Raw genomic sequence first — 16555 nt, forward strand, 5'->3', positions numbered from 1 at the left:
AACAAACATCTCCAATCAGTGGTGCACAGTTACTCTGAGGTATTTAGAACTCATACGGAAAACAAGAATTGGAATCAAATTGTTCCACTGGATTATTTCAATTTAGTCTTCCAACATAAAATTTACCATAGGTTCCAGGTAAAGTATCTGCCATTATGATGCTGAAATTGCTTATTTTTATTAATATAGGTCTTTTTTTGGAGTTCAATTTTTTTGGAATTGACTAACCTAAATTTCTGTCAGCAAATTTTAACTATCTGGAAGTGAGAAAAACAGATAGCAATACAGTGGTTCTTAACACACAGCCTAATCAGCGCACAGCTGCAGACCATGCGACATACTCAGGGCCATATAGGTAGTATATATATTGTGTGGATGCAGCCCATATAACACAGAGACCTGCATATTTACCACAGTGGTAAATAGGTTGAGAACCACTGACTTAAGCACTCCTTATTCAACTCAGACACACTGAGAATTAGCTATTTATTCCTTCCCCTCTTTCTGTTTCAAAAAGATTTTAAAATAAAGACATAACTTTCTCTCTTTCACAGCTGAGAAATTTCTTTAATAGCCTCTAGTAAGGAATTTTACCAGAACCCTTTTGAAAGAAAGTTCTTCACTTTTTTTAATCTATTATTTTGTCAAATTTTTCAAATAAAAAATTCTTACAAGTTAGAGATGGACAGTTTCTCTTTCTTGAAAACTGTCCATCTCTAATTTTTTCTTCGTCTCTCTCTCTCTCTTTTTTTTTTTTAAAGTTAAGATGGATAAGTTAGAAATCCTGCATTGATAATTTTTCTTTAACAAATTACCTAATATTTAACTAAGGCTCTCTAGCCTCCTTTCCAGAATTATTTTTGGCGCTTTTTTTTTTTTTTTAAGTCAGCTCACGTAGACCATGCTGCAGTTCACAAATGAAGTAACATTTTTGATTCTGACATTTGTTAGCGACTCATCTTAGTTCCCTCAGATTAGGGAAACTCAAGTATAGGAATTTTTCTGGACTATTTTGGACTCCTAAATACTAATCACACACAGGTACATACTGCTGTGTAACTTTTTTAAAATCATACTGAACATGCTTGCTGATTTCAAGTAATTTTGCAGGATACGGAAACTCATCCCCATGAACATGAGGGCAGGACTGAATCTCAACCATTTTTAACAAATGGCATTTTTCCCCCAACTCAATTTTTTGCTATGAAATTTGTTAAAAACTTTCTTAATCCACTATTCAGGGCCACCCTCAAAAGGCTATTTAGGAAGATTTCATTATTCTTCTTTTATTTTATGCAATTAGAGCCCGTGAAATTAAAAATTCTGCAATACACTTAATCACGCTCATAAGGCAGTTTCCCAGATAATTTCACTTTTGTACTGACATTATAAAGCATCCTGATTTAAGATTAATTGGAAATGTTTATTGTATAGTCGCACACAAAAACACAAACACCCTCCCTATTTATCAAGTTACGATTACTGAATACTGCGCTTTGATTCTTACCAATTGTCCTACTATTCAGGAAATTATAAATAAGGATACGATTTGGTCACAGATTCATGACTTTAACAGATCTCCGGGAATTCTTCGGCTTCAGCATGGGGCAGTGAAGCTCCAGCTGTCAGCCCCAGGTGGCTGGGTTCTGGCTTTGGCCTTGCTGTGACCATACGTTGATTTGTATACATTTTCCCCCATGACTGTTGCGTGAATTTTGTTTAACTTTACCATGACAAAACGTAACCATAATTATAAATGTACTAGCTCTATTCTATATATAGTTAAAATACAAATTTAAGTAGCAACATTGCTGTACCTGAAAGAATTCTGCAGACATCTCCAAAAATGGAGCCTCAAAGTCTTCTTCATAGACTGATCTTCCTTCAAGACCTAGAATCATTAACATCTGGCAAGCATTTCTTATTGCACCTCTGCCAAAAGATGTTAACAATTTAGATATTCATACATGCTTTTAAGATAGAGCAAAAAGAAGAATATAAGTTAAGGAATGGTGTCCCTAGCCTCTGCTTGTCAGAGGATGGAGATGGACGGCAGGAGAGAGATCACCTGATCATTGCCTGTTAGGTCCACTCCCTCTGGGGCACCTGGCATTGGCCACTGTCGGTAGACAGGATACTGGGCTAGATGGACCTTTAGTCTAACCCGGTAAGGCTGTTTTTATGTTCTTAATGAAACGGTACAGAACATTGCTAAGATAGTTTCTCTCATTAATATCCAAAACCACTAATGGGGGGGGAGGGAGGAAGAGAATCAAGTCCACTATAAGTAATTTAAAATGCAACAGTCTTACATTTTCTATTTCATTAAATTATTTAAAAAAAAATAAACTTTCAAAGGAACTAGTCTGACAAGAGCAGTAAACAATTTTGAAATTCATTTCAGTTTCTGTTGACAGTAAATTCCACAGTACAATGGACAGCCAAAAGTATTTTTGCTTTAAATGAAGCTAAGTTGAAAACTACCAACGTGGAGTGAACTGATCAATTTATTTCACCCAGAACAGTCCCACAATTAAAGTTGTAGCACTGATCTAGTCCAGTGAAAGTATACAGTATTTTTTATTACTGACAAAAGAGAGAGTCAGCAAGTCAAAACATGGGTAAGTATATGTCAATAAAGATAACGTAAGAGTGCAAAGGATTAGTCAGGCTGGGAAAAATTCCACTGTGTGGCACTAGGGGACAATATACAGCTGCTGACAGACAATATTATTCCCTTCATAAAATGCCTGTTGGGCAATCCCAGTGACACTACTGCAACTAAAGCAGCATGCAGTTTACATGCCTCCACACCCAACAGCTGCTCTGAAATTGGAGCAGCACAAAAAACTTGCAAATTGCGAGTTACTTCAGGTGTAGCACCAGGCATGTGGCATGGCAATCAGCATCTGATGAAATTGTAAAAGAGAGTAAGAAATGGATTTAGAAGGGAAGAAATTAACAGAGAAAGGCAGGTTAAAACTCTGGAAAAGTAAAACGGAGAGAAAAATAAACCTTCCTCCACCCCAAAAAGGTCAAACAAGGAGTGTCCAAGCAAAAGAGGAAACAAGGAGAAGGAATGCACAAGGAATTGCCCCAACCACAACCTTTAGAGCAACCTGCAAAGTCAAGTAATGGGAAAGATTTGAAACAAAAACAAAAAATAAAATCAGGGACTAAATATGAAAAAATATTAATAAACAGGTCACTGAACCTTTGTAGTTAAACTAAATATTTATTTAACAGTTTTCTTAGCAGTACACCTTTTAAGTTATCCAGAGATGCGCATTTAACGTTTACAGGAGAAAAGTTCTCAAAAAATCCTTTTTCCCCCAGCCTTTCAAAGAACAACTCTCCAACATACCTGTGATCAGAATTACAGACTAACTGGTGGTTTGAAAAGCAAGCAAGCTATACATATTTTATGTTGTAAATACTACTTACCACTCTGTTTAAAGATTAAATATAACAGTAATCAGTCAGAGCCATCATACCTATCTACAACTTCTCCTTTCCGCTCTCTTGCGATCATATCCAACAGAGTCTGCCGTAGGTGATCTCTTATACAGCCATAACGTACAACTTGATCTCGAAAAATTATTAACCCCAAGTTGTAGACATTCTCCACATTATTTTGTTGTACGTATACACGGTCCTATAAGGAAAAAATACATAAATGTAGATATAAGTTTATATTCCATACACTGTATAATTCAAAATGTGTTGAAGAGATTGTTCATGGTTTAAATTGCATGGAAACAGCTGAATAATTGAATTACATTCTCACACACACACACACACTCTCCCACACACCAACTGCCACCCTTTATAAACTCAGTATTTAGCTTTCAAAGTCTTTATTTACACAGATTATAAAAAAAGGCTAGTCTACGCAACACAATGCTGACATTGTTAGTGGCGACATTATATGAAGAAAAACATGTCCAAGACAAATCTGTATCCTTTATGCTATTCAGCTGTTTATAGGAGAAAATCGCCATAATATGTGGAAATGCCCATATATAATCTGAAGTCGCTCCCCGCACCACCTTTTCTATTTTTAAAAGGAACAAAACAATTTAATTAGGTTTCCCCTAGGGGAAAAAAAGCTTAGTAATGCACAAATTCACACATTCCAAATCTGAACCTTAGTTCCCAATCAAAAAAACCCTTTATTTTAAACTTTAATTCCATAGCAAATATCTATGGATTCAAAACACTGCTGGAAATGAAATTTTCAAATTGCTTTTTAAGGAAGAGACAAGCTGGGTGAAGTGTAATCTTCTATTGGCCCAACTGCTATTGGTGGAAGAGACAAGCTTCAGAGTTCATCCAGATCTGGAAAAGATAACCAGAGTGTCACATCTAAATAAAAGGTGAGACAGTTTGTTAAGCATGAGCAGTTAACACGTTGCAACAAACCAGGTACGATGAAGTGGACAATTAACACTTCTACAGTCAGAGGACAAAGGAAGGTTGGTAGGTTACAAATTGCTGTAATGAGTCATAAAACCAGTGTCTCTGTTGAGACCACAATTTTTACTGCCCCATAGAGTTATGCATTTAAGTTCTCAAGCTCAACTTCTGAAGATGTTGTGAAGATTTCCTTTGTGGACAAAGGCTGCTAGTGAGCAACCTACAGAAGAGCTCTGGAAGCTCAAAAGCTTGTCTCTTCCATCAACAGAAGATGGTCTAATAAAAGATATTACATCCCCTACCTCATTTCTCATATATATTGGGCCCAACATGGCTACAACAACACTGCACACAATTGTTAAAAGAAAGACATTTTTCTTTAAGGTCATCACAAACAAACTTATTCCATCTCCATCTATCTGCTTAGCCTCAACCTGAAGCATTGGCCAAGAAACTCATATATCCAATGCTAATTAATATACATTTCAAATATTGGCCACAAACCCTCATAAAACAGTACTCCATCTATTACATATAGCCTAAAGACCATTCCTCTAGCGCTCACCTGCCCATTACTGGATAGACACCAACAACTTGGCTCCTACTCTCTATACACACAGACCAAAAGAAAATCAGCAATCCCACTTTTTGTTGAGTGTTCTAACATTTGTATTAGGAAAAATGGTAAATAAGAGAGTGCCTGATAAACTTTCCCTTCCCCTTTCATTTGTATGTCTCTCTTTTATCTCTATTCATCTCTCCATAAGTAAACAGGATGAGGTTAATAAGTCAGGTAGGGACTGCAATTGTTATTTGGCATTTAACAGTATAGTGGTGAATGAAACCATGCATGTGACATCACTAAAAGACCATCAAGAGGAGGAAGTTCTTGTGGTTTGTACTAGTACTGTTGTGAGATGGTAAAATTTTTGCTTTTATTTTTAAGTGCATGCTCCATAACGTCAAATAGCAAATCAGCTACTTACTGAAAAGATTGCTAAACCAACATTTTTAAGGTCTCAGGATATTCATTAATTTTAATGCACATTAGTTTCAAAATGTGCTAGTTCATTCCTACTGGCTTGTACAATATAAAAATTATGGAGATTTTTATAGCTATGCATGTCAGAGTGCATACAAAAATTCACTGTAGGAAAAAAGGTCAGTATTTGAATTGGAGATATAAACACTTAATTGCACTCATATTAGATATTCTGCTTGATCATTGTAAATACTTTACGTGGAGTTAAAGTGCAGAATTCTTGTATCATGAATACCTAGGAAATCAGACCATTGATAAATTTATGCTTCATTCTATTGAAACAACTGATTAAAATTATGATTTCACTACACACTTCTTTCCCCACAAGTAAAAATTGAGGAGGAAAGAGTTCCATACTCTCAAAAGAATAATTTTGACATTCTTAGTAGACATTTTGAAAAGTCACTTTACTCCAACTTTCCTCTACAAGACAACTGAACATTAAAAACATTTTACACTCCACAATTCAGACAGAATAACATGTTTTTCAGGAAATTCACACTTAACATGGAGGAAGCTCTAACAGATACTATATGAAGAGAAATGAAACAGTAAAACATGAACAGGTGGGAAACACGCACTGTCGCACTTACATCAATCATTTAACAATTGTGCCTCAAAGCAATGACTGCTACCAACTGGCCTAACAAATTCACCCTCCTTATGTCACACAGTGAAGATGGTTGTTAGAGGATACTACCGTTAACCAGATTTTCCTGATACCTTGAGACATTCTGTTATTTATTTCACTGGCTTGTTTATAGACTTGCACACAAGAACATTATAGTCCTTGTATTGTGATTCTGGAATAAAACCAAGACAAAGTGTACTTTTGTAAAAAGATCAACAAAGTTGAGGCAATTAAAAAAATAACAATATTCTAGGCAACTTTGAGGAAAAAAGGGCATTACTATCTCCAAAGAAAATTTATGAACAGAGTTTAAATACTGTTTCAACTGATGAGATTAAAACCGGGGAAGTGACTAATCTGTATAGTATCCATGGTACAAGTACTAATGATGCTATTACAACAGTAGCACCTGATGCTCCAGTGAATCTGTGATACTACAGAGTTAGAACAGCACTACTGTTGCTCCTGAAGCTGCAGATTTGCTTCCTACTGGGGGCAAATTACTTTTTTTTTTATTTATACTTTCAAAAATTAGAGACAACTGTGGGACTAAAGCCCATGTGGCCCAGGTGTAGTACACAAAAAGGTTGTAGACGAGGGAGCGCCATTTACTTCCCAGGAACAGCAGCAGCAAGTGCTTGAAAGGATAACTGAAACTCCCAGGAGCCAGGTTGGGGTTGGCAATGATTCATATGCTAGAATGTTGCTGAAGTGATTATGGATTTAACCTAAAACAAGTTACCTACACTAAAATCAACTACTTTCCCAGTCTCTCCAGGGGTATAAAAAGGAGGGAAGTAAAGATAAGTTCTCTGGGGCAGGAAATGTCTTCAATCATTTTTTTGTATAGTTCCTAGTACAATGAGCCTGCCTACGCTGCATTTTAAAACCCAAGGCACCGAGTATTAGAGTCTAAGTCTATAGAGCCAGGCTCTGACGCTAGAAACAGCTGTATAGATGTTTGGGCTTGGGCTGCAAAATAGGCTCTAAAACCCACCTCCCTCCCTAGGTTTCAGAACCCAAGCTCCAGTCTGAGCCTGAACGTCTACACAGCTGTTTTTCGTGCTGTAGCATGAGCCGTGCAAGCCTGTGTCTGTAGACCTGGGTTCTGAGGCCATGTCTACGCTAACCATGCAAGTCAATTTAAGTTACACTAGTTAAGTTACGTAACTTAAGTCGACATAACTTACAGCAGCATCTACATCGCGCTTGGTCAACGGGAGACACTCAACTGTCAACTTATCACATTTTCACCAGACCCGCTAAAGTTGATGTCCAGTGCATTGATCGCAGCAGTGCTGCGATAATAATAAATACCATATTAAAAAATAAATAGTAACGAGCCTCTGCCCCCACGCATATGAACCATGCACAATGGGAGTCCCCTGTATTCAGAGGGCAGAACTCACAGGCCTATCAATCAGTGCTGACCTAAGCCAAGGAAATGAAGGCCACGGGCCCTTGTTCTGTGCCCCAGTCAGCATGGAAGTAATACACACAGAACGCTCTTTAAAAGTAGCACAGAATATGCATTCCTAGAAAGTCCTGGCAGTCATTATGCTCTACTTGCTAGAGCTCCACTAAGGCAATACATTCCATACCACTCAATGTTGGGCTAGGCTGCAGCTTAATGTCACAAGCTACCCTTAATTGTTTAAATCTGTCTGTCTATTCAGATTTACAGAGAATCTTTGCTTATATGCAATTTGGCATTGGCTGTTGTAGACTGTGTGTGTAAATGAAAAGAAGAAGAGCTTGTTTACATACGTTACAAAATATGGTAAAGCTAAACAACTGAAATTCAATTATGAAACTGAAATGTCAAGTGAGCTAAAACTGCCTTTAAAACAGAATTACAGGTCACAGAACCACGCACTACTATATAACGGGCCTACATGAAACTCAGATTGATGCCAAGAACACAGAACAAGGAACACAGAACTAAAGAAAAAAACAAAACAAAAGAACAAAAACAAAACAACGTAATGCTCTTCCACTTTAAAGCCGCTGTAAATCAAAACTAGCAAAGACCTATAATTTACAGAAGGTTTTTAATATCAGATCAGGCAACTGAAACCATAAATGTGACTCACTACATAAACATCTTTGCCCGGGTATGGTTATTAGTATAAAAATGCACAAAACTATATGTATATACACATTACTAACTTAACTGAAAATTGTACTTTAACATTAAAGAGGTAAAATTAAACAAAAAAGAGGAAAGAAAAGGTGCGATATTAGCTTACCAACATTACACATAGCTATAACTTCCTTTTCTCAACTTGTATGTAAGTTTGAAACTTTCGTATTTTATTTTAGGCTTTTGCATTAGAAATTATTTCTGCAGTTTGCAAAAAACTAACCTGCACATTAGTTAATTCCACCTTTTCCTGATCATCATTGCTTTGGATGCAGTGTTTCAGAAAAAAGTGATCTCTGCAGTTAAGTACAAGTATTTACAAACAATAGCCATTAGAGTCTCCAAGGGCAGCTCAAGTGGTTACTATATAATAAATAATCTATAATCTCCATAGGCATTTTTAAAAAACAAATTTGTAGTAAAACTGAATTACCAACAGCCAATGCTATTTCAATGGCTTATATGAAATAAATTGGCATCTTTGCTCCAGTTTTTAGTGGAATTGTGTAGATTTGATAAAAACCATCACCATAGTTGGCATCCTTGTTTATTTTCTTCACTTAAGTGGCTAACAGATAAGAGATTGATCGATCCAGCTACTTTCGGCCCTATGTATTTAGCTTTCAGCTCACATTAAAACAACACTAGGAAGGCGTTAAACTTACTTGGTAGAAAGATTCTAATAAATTCAATCCATTACAAAACAATTAAACTGTGCAGTAAACAAGGTAGACTTTTTGTAAGTCATTCTATAACAAAGCTATGTATATATGGTTTTCAAACATTTTTAGCACCATCCAAGCAAGAATGAACTGTTTTTTGTTGGTAAATCCACCATGCTGAGGAGCCCTGTACTGGGGAGGAGGCTATAAAGGAAGGATTGTTCATTGGTATTCAGTTCAGCCAGGTTGCATGTATTAGTTGCATATCTATAGATTAGAGGAGTTCTGAAGATTTTTGAAGCGTTTTCAGAGATTTAACTACAAATTAATTTTAATAGCTATTAATTAACAAGTTGGACACTTATCAGGTTCCACTTCACTGCTATGGGTGATAAGTGGGAAAATGAGGGAGAATCACAGCTGTTATGCCTTTTGAGGCACAGGGCAAACACCTGGCACTGATCTTGCAAGCACGGAGCACAAGAGCGCCTACCATAGGATCCAAACCAATGCACATTTGAATAAGAACACCCTTTTTAAAAACTTTTTTTTTAAGGTGCTAATATGGTTTGAAAAAAAAAAATGGGTAGACCTGAGCCTTGGAGGCAGACTGGTGGCATAGCATGGTGGTATTGTGCATACCTGATTTTTTTGAGAAATAAGGATTCTCAGTTTGTAGCACTGTCCATCTGACCATTCAAAGGGACATTTTAAACCAAAGGAATTTATCATATGTTAAGTTTATGCCTTGATATTCATTCACTAGCAGTTCAAATGCATTTCTGCTGATCAACCATGGGAATCTGAGTTCAGCAAATAATGAACCTACACTTCAAAACCAAGAGTTCATGAACATCAGAAACGCCAAGTAGAAGCAGCTGAACTTGGGACCCACATTGTTAGGTAGTGGTGAACTATACATGTTTGATGGAGGAAAACTAACACATATAAAAAGTATATTAATAAGTGTGATGCATTCACTGAAGCATCAACAATAAGAATGCCAACAATGGGTACTTTGGCTATCCAGAAATATTTACTAATTATGCAGCAAGTGGGTAAATAACTAGAGTGAGCCAGAGCATATGGTATAGGGGATGTCCCAAATTTAGAATGTACAAAACATTCTCCTTTTCTTGACTGAACAAAATCATCTCTGCTGATAGTACCTGGAGATAAACAAGGTACAACAATTTGGCTCCATTTAGATATTGTTTATGACTTTACCTGTGCTTATGTGTGGGGAAGCGTACAATAAGTTTTGACATAATGAGCATCACAGTGTAATGATAGATGCCAGTCATATTTACTACTTTTGGTTCTGACTCATTTTAGAGGATAAAATAAGAGCAAATAATAATACCTAGCATTACGCAGTACTTTATGTATCTTCAAAGAGTAAGCAATTAAGTCTCAACATCACTGAGAGATGCTACTGGTTACTTGATCAAGTCATAGAGTTGTGATTAAAACTCGGACATTCCTTCCTCCCAGTCCTATTTTAAACCAATAGGATACGCTGTATCAACTGTACTTTCAAATGAAATAAACAGAAGTATAAAACTGCAAAGATATGGGAGTGCTAAATTTTTAAGCCAACACTTAGGCATTATGTTGGATCGTAACATACATTTCCCATGGCAGAGCCCCTCAATCTATAGCAGTGGCTCTCAAACTTTTGTACTGGTGACCCCTTTCAAACAGCAAGCCTCTGAGTGCGACCCCCCCTTATAAATTAAAAACACTTTTTAATATACTGAACACCATTATAAATGCTGGCGCCAAAGCGGGGTTTGGGGTGGAGATTGACAGCTCGCGATCCCCAATGTAATAACCTCGTGACCCCCAGTCTGAGAACCCCTGATCTATAGCAAGCCCTCCAAATCCATAGGGTAGGATGCTTTCTTTCCAACACATCAGTTTCCTATCAGATAGGGCTATCTGGAAAAAAATTGATAAAGGAGGTAAATATAACTTTTTTAAATGAAAGATATAGACTGGCCTTTTAATAACAGAAGAGGATCTGAAATTGTAAGTGTACTTAAAAACAGGCTTTAAATAAAGCTCTATGACTTTTGAAAGTTTTATTAGACCAATTCTTTTTACATGTTAAGTAAGAAAAAAATATTGATTTTGTTCAATAGTTTCTTAAAGTGTATAACTGTAAAAGCTTATAATTCAGTGAAATAAAATGACAAATATGTAGTACACACTTCAGTATTTCTGCAGCTATAGGCAAAGCTATTTTCTTCTGATAACATATATTTTTACGTAGTTCATTTCTCTCGATTAGGTTCTCACTTTGGTGTAAGGAAAAAAAAGCCTGCTGAAAGAGGCAGCTAATCAATCAAATGTAAGCCACAAGTGAACACTCGACTACTCTGGAGTATTAAGAGCTGCCAAATACTGCACTGAAGGTTTCCTCAAAGTAAAATAATATTGGTTACTTCTAAGCAAGGTTAGTAAGTGGATTTAAACACAGATTGTCAACTTTACTTCTTTGGCATTAAACAATGTCTCATATATTACTTCTGGGAGAATTCTGTGCCACTGTGCAATGCAGAATTTTGCAGAAATTAATGTTGTGCAGGCAGAATTTCCTTTCCCCCACAGAAATGGGCTGCAGTGCTGCTAGCCACCACTATGGGCTACTGGACACGGCAGAGCCCAGCTCACACATAGAAGACATTGCTGAGGGGGAGCAGGAGTAGAGGGTTCCTGGCAGCTGCAGTTCCCAGCATGTCCTGAGAGAAGGAGAGGGTGGTGTGCATGAAAATCCATGCAAACCTTGGACCGCGCATCACGCTGCTTCTCCCTCTGGATCCCTGGGTTCTGGAGGAGGAGGGAGATGGGTGGCGGAGGGACGCATGGCTGGTCTCTGGAGGGTGAAGGTACCTGGGCAAGAGGGCCCCACAGCTGGGCTCTGGGGGGGGCCCTGGCTGGGCTTGGGGAGGCGAAAGGAGGCAGAGAAACAGGAACTGCATTGTCATAGGGGTTTCTTTAACTCTACTCCTGGGGGAATTTTTGTGCGCATCTGTACTGTTACAGACATACTTGCCGACAGGTATTTTGAAATAAAATTACCAAAATAATTGAAACTGGCATGATTATGTAGTGTTATTTTGACAAATAAAATTTGCAGAATTTTAAAATATCGTGCACAGAATTTTTAATATTTTGGTGCAATTTTTTTAGCGCAGAATGCCCCCAGTAATAATAATAATATATATACACACTACATAAATAGCCCAGCCTCACTCATATATAGGAATCTCAAGCAGCCCTACCAAGTTCAGATGGAGAAGACAAAGACGACTGAACATGTACCTGGTCATCATTTGTATTTACTCCTGGGGGAATTCTGCACCCCCCCACAAAAAAAATAAAATTCTGCACACAATATTTTCAAATTCTGCAAAATTTTGCATATTTTATTTGTCAAAATAACACAATATAACACACCAGTTTCAATTATGTTGGCAGTTTATTTCAAAATACCTGTCAGCAAGTATGTCTGTAAGAAAACCAGACAAAAACAAAGATTCAGGAAATTTTTGTTGTTGTTGACAGCTTCCTTACTAGGCATATTAACAGAGAACTTTGAGTAATTCATTTAAACTACAATAAAGAAATGTATTTCATGACCCCTTTGAAATAGTGCAAAGGCTTGGGGGAGTCGGCGGTAATGGAGGAGCTAAGGGAGAGGGAAGGAGCCTGGGAATGAACCTGGAGGTTTGTTGGGTGTGGCTGGGAGAAGTATGGAACTAAGGTTTTTGGAAGGGCGGAGGGAAGGATGGTTAGGGAGTTGAGGAGCCTCCACCAGGAAAACCCCGGCTGACCCCTAGCCTCTCCCTTCCATCAGATACATCTGCTCCCGTGCCCATGCATCCCTCTATCTCCCTGCCACCATGTGGCCCTGCAACCTACCTCCCATTCAGCCCCTGGCTCAATGCTGTCACCCCACTAGTTCCTGAGCCCGCACCCCAGAGTGGGGCTGCTAGGGGATCACTAGCCCTTCTGAACCCCAGTCTGTGATTTCCCCAGAAGCCCCAATGTGTCCATCTGGTGCCTCCTCACCTGGCCCCACTGTGAGGAACCCAGACTTTCAACTTGAAAGCCCTCTCTTCTGGAGCCACAGCAGCCCCTGATAAGTGAAAGGTGTAACTGCAGCACTTCTCCAGCAGAATCTATATTCTGCAGAGGGAAAAAAAATCTCTAGGGGGGCATGAATTCTGCACGCGCGCAGTGGCGTAGAATTCCCCCAGAAGTATGTATTGCAGTAGCACCTAGACAAACACCAATCATAAATCAGGGCCTCATTGGTCTATGCACAATGCAGACTTGTAATAAAGAAACAGTCCCTACTCAAACAAAACAAAAACAAAAAACCCAACCCTTACAATTGAAGCATGTTATTTCTCAAACACTCATGCACTAGATTTGCAACAGTGAGGATACTAAGGGGAAAGCAGAGGGGGTGGAGGGGGAAGAGGGCGCCAAGGAAACAGTGAAATGATCATGACTGGCATTACAAGTCATGGGACTTCCAGACACTGAAGATTAGCACCTAATGGACTGAACTGCACAGAGCTATAAACCAGTTTTTCAGTCATGCAAGCTGTGGGCTCAATGGACTCCAAAAAACAAAAAGAAAAATGCTTAAGAAAATTGGTTAAACAGTACTGTCATTAGAGAAAGGGGAAGCTGCCCTAATGACTGATTGTACGCGGTGTTGTTATAGCTGTGTCAGTCCCAGGGTATTAGAGACAGGGTGGGTGAGGGTAATATCTTTTGCTGGGCCAACTGCAGTTAGTGAGAGAAACAAGCTTTTGAGCTACATAGCTCAGGAAGAGCTGTGCGTCGCTCGAAAACTTCTCTCTCTCTCTCTCATCAACAGAAGTTGGTCCAATAAAAGATATCACCTCACCCATCTTGTTTTTCTGACTGACTACTTAAAAAAAAATCACCCAAATGGGCAGTGGAAAAAAAAAAGTATGGGAGGGCGAGGGAGAGAATGGCAAGGAAAATGTTGAGGACTGTGTGTGCTCCAAGCTCTCTGTACTTTCAACTGTCAAAACACTGAAAGACTGGTGGGCCCTCTACCATTTTTATCCGTCAAGCCCTGTGAGAAGGAAGAGGAGTGAATGGACCCGGCAGACACTGCTTTTTTCCCCTAGGGATATAGCTACACTGTTATTGGGACAGCATGTCTGGGCATACTTGCGCTAGCTTTCATTGAGCTAGCTTGCTAAAAATAACTGTAGCTGCACCAGCACAGGCTCAGCTAGCCACCCAGCTACAATCCCATCTGGGGCCCCAGGTACATAAATCAAAGCTAGCTTGGGTATGCCTGTGCAAGTTTTACTTGTACCTCCCGACTGCTGTGTAGACATACACTAGAAGACTACAAGTTCATGCATCAGGTGTGTTTATCCTGAGAGTGGGAACGTATAGGAACAATTTTTAAATGGAGGTGATTATGTCCAAATGTATGTTACTGATTACAACCAAATATTATGGATCAATACAACGTGATCCACACAATTGCTTACAGCACAACAGTAAAACATGTGATATTGATACAAAAGGCTGCCCCCAACAACCTGGAAAGTTTCAATTGTGTATTCATCAATCTTAAGACAGAGGTCCCTGGCATGGCTAGGACTTGTAACAGCAGAGTAATTCATGCCTGTCGCATGTAATTTAAACCAATACCACACTTTGTTGATAACACCAAAATAAGAGGTACACACACACACACGGAAAAGTGACCTTGAAGGATTGACATAGTGGACTCAACCAGAAAGTGTCAGTATTAAAACTTTAAAAATACTACAACTAGGGAGAAGGGAAAAAAGTACATATACATATTAGCTGTTAGGAGGAAAAAAAGCCATATCCATCATATTAAACCAGCCTCATTCACCTTGTCTCTTATCTATTGCATTTCATGTAATCAAATACTCTAGTTGCCACAAGAAAGACCCTACAAGGGGACCCGTACTTTAAGAAACACCAAACAATTTGAAAGTTGGGAGAACCACTGGGTTAGAAGATAAGTGCACACTCAAACTCAGTAATAAATGCCACTCACTGGTATTCTCATTGGCGCACACAGAGGAATACTTACTCTGCATGAAGACTGAGCCACTATATTTTTCCCAGTGGTTCCTTCACACCGCAATTAAGGTATACTGACAAATCTGCATCAGGAAGCTGGATCTTCCTGGGACTACACAAGTTCTGTAGGTAAGGACTTCAATCTCCAGGGCTGTTAGTACTGCATCTTTACAAACACTAAATTTCACTCAAATTTTATAATATAAAACCAAAAAGGTTTTCGGGTTTCTATATGGTCTTAATATTTCAGCTCACCATGACTTGGAGACTCATGGAGTGTAGCACTTCTGAACTTCTGAGTCCCATAGCTCAAAGCTGTTTAACTTTTAATACTGTATTGACCAATTAAGACTTTGTTTTAGCTAATTCAAACAAACTATGATCCTCCATCTTTATTTTATTGGATCCATTGGCACTCTTGACATGCTGCAGCACAAGATATCAGTTCAGTCTAATGAAACTGAACCGGTTATGCTAGCCAAGGCGCAGAGCACTTTCTTGCTTAATCACCTTGCTGAGCACCTGATTTTTGGTGAACTGGGCTACTAATACAACTTCTTATGCCTTACTACTAAGTGTTTCACAGGATTTATTTAAGTTCTACATTCCTTTATATATCAAAAGCTGCATTAACTGGTTCTTATATAGAACTCAACTCAACACATCTCTATATCTTCGCAAGATATTGGTCTTATTATTGTTCATTATGAGTTACACTTAATAGATGTAGACCAATCCTGTTTGCTTTCCTGTCCAGTTACTAGTTCTGCTGAATTAGAGTTTATCTCAAAACAGAAGCTTTTTGGTCACTTCTGTTCCAATTTATCTGTATATCCATACACTTATTATGTTTAGATCCATAGATTTACATTAATAAATGTGTCTAAAATCCATGTTACTTTATGGTTAAGATGAAATTTGTATTTCCTTCTTCTATCTGCATATTTGTGCTCTTTTGTAGAGGGTGTGGTACTGTGGTTGTTTCACTGTTAGATTACAGCACTGTCTAGCACAGGGGTAGGCAACCTATGGCACGCGTGCCAAAGGTGGCACATGAGCTGATTCTCAGAGGCACTCACACTGCCCGGGTCCTGGCCACTGGTCCGGGGGGCTCTGCATTTTAATTTAATTTTAAAGTAAGGTTTTAAAAATATTTAAGAAGCTTATTTACTTTACATACAACAATAGCTGAGTTATATATTATAGACTTATAGAAAGAGACCTTCTAAAAATGTTAAAATGTATTACTGGCACACAAAACCTTAAATCAGAATGAATAAATGAAGACCCGGCACACCACGTCTGAAAGGTTGCCAACCCCTAGTCTAGCAGAACGTGCTGGATCTCAGCCTTGAACGCCAGAGTATGTAAGTCACAACCTCTGTCTCACTGCCTAGTCGGTAAAATGAGTATTATTCTTTCTTAACTAATTTGAAGATTTCTTGGGGATCAGTTAATGTTTATATAGCACTTTGGAAATAAAGTACTAAGTATTTAAATTACATTCTCTGGAGAAACAAGGGGTTGGTTCACTTGGTCTT

The 16555-nt window shown here is 38.3% G+C and overlaps 1 protein-coding gene across 2 annotated transcripts in view; it reads right to left on the reverse strand.

Annotated features, from left to right (window-relative positions):
* Window positions 1-16555, reverse strand: part of CUL3 (cullin 3) — a 104050-nt gene that overhangs the window by 40236 nt on the left and 47259 nt on the right. For both annotated transcript variants that reach the window (XM_045030373.1, XM_045030374.1), the window contains exons 4-5: window positions 3495-3655; window positions 1818-1932 (exon numbers count right to left, since the gene is read on the reverse strand). In XM_045030373.1, the coding sequence (XP_044886308.1) occupies window positions 1818-1932; window positions 3495-3655 (276 nt within the window). The remainder of the gene's footprint in view (window positions 1-1817; window positions 1933-3494; window positions 3656-16555) is intronic.

Source organism: Mauremys mutica, chromosome 9 (genome assembly GCF_020497125.1).
Source record: "Mauremys mutica isolate MM-2020 ecotype Southern chromosome 9, ASM2049712v1, whole genome shotgun sequence".
Lineage (NCBI taxonomy): Eukaryota > Metazoa > Chordata > Testudines > Geoemydidae > Mauremys > Mauremys mutica.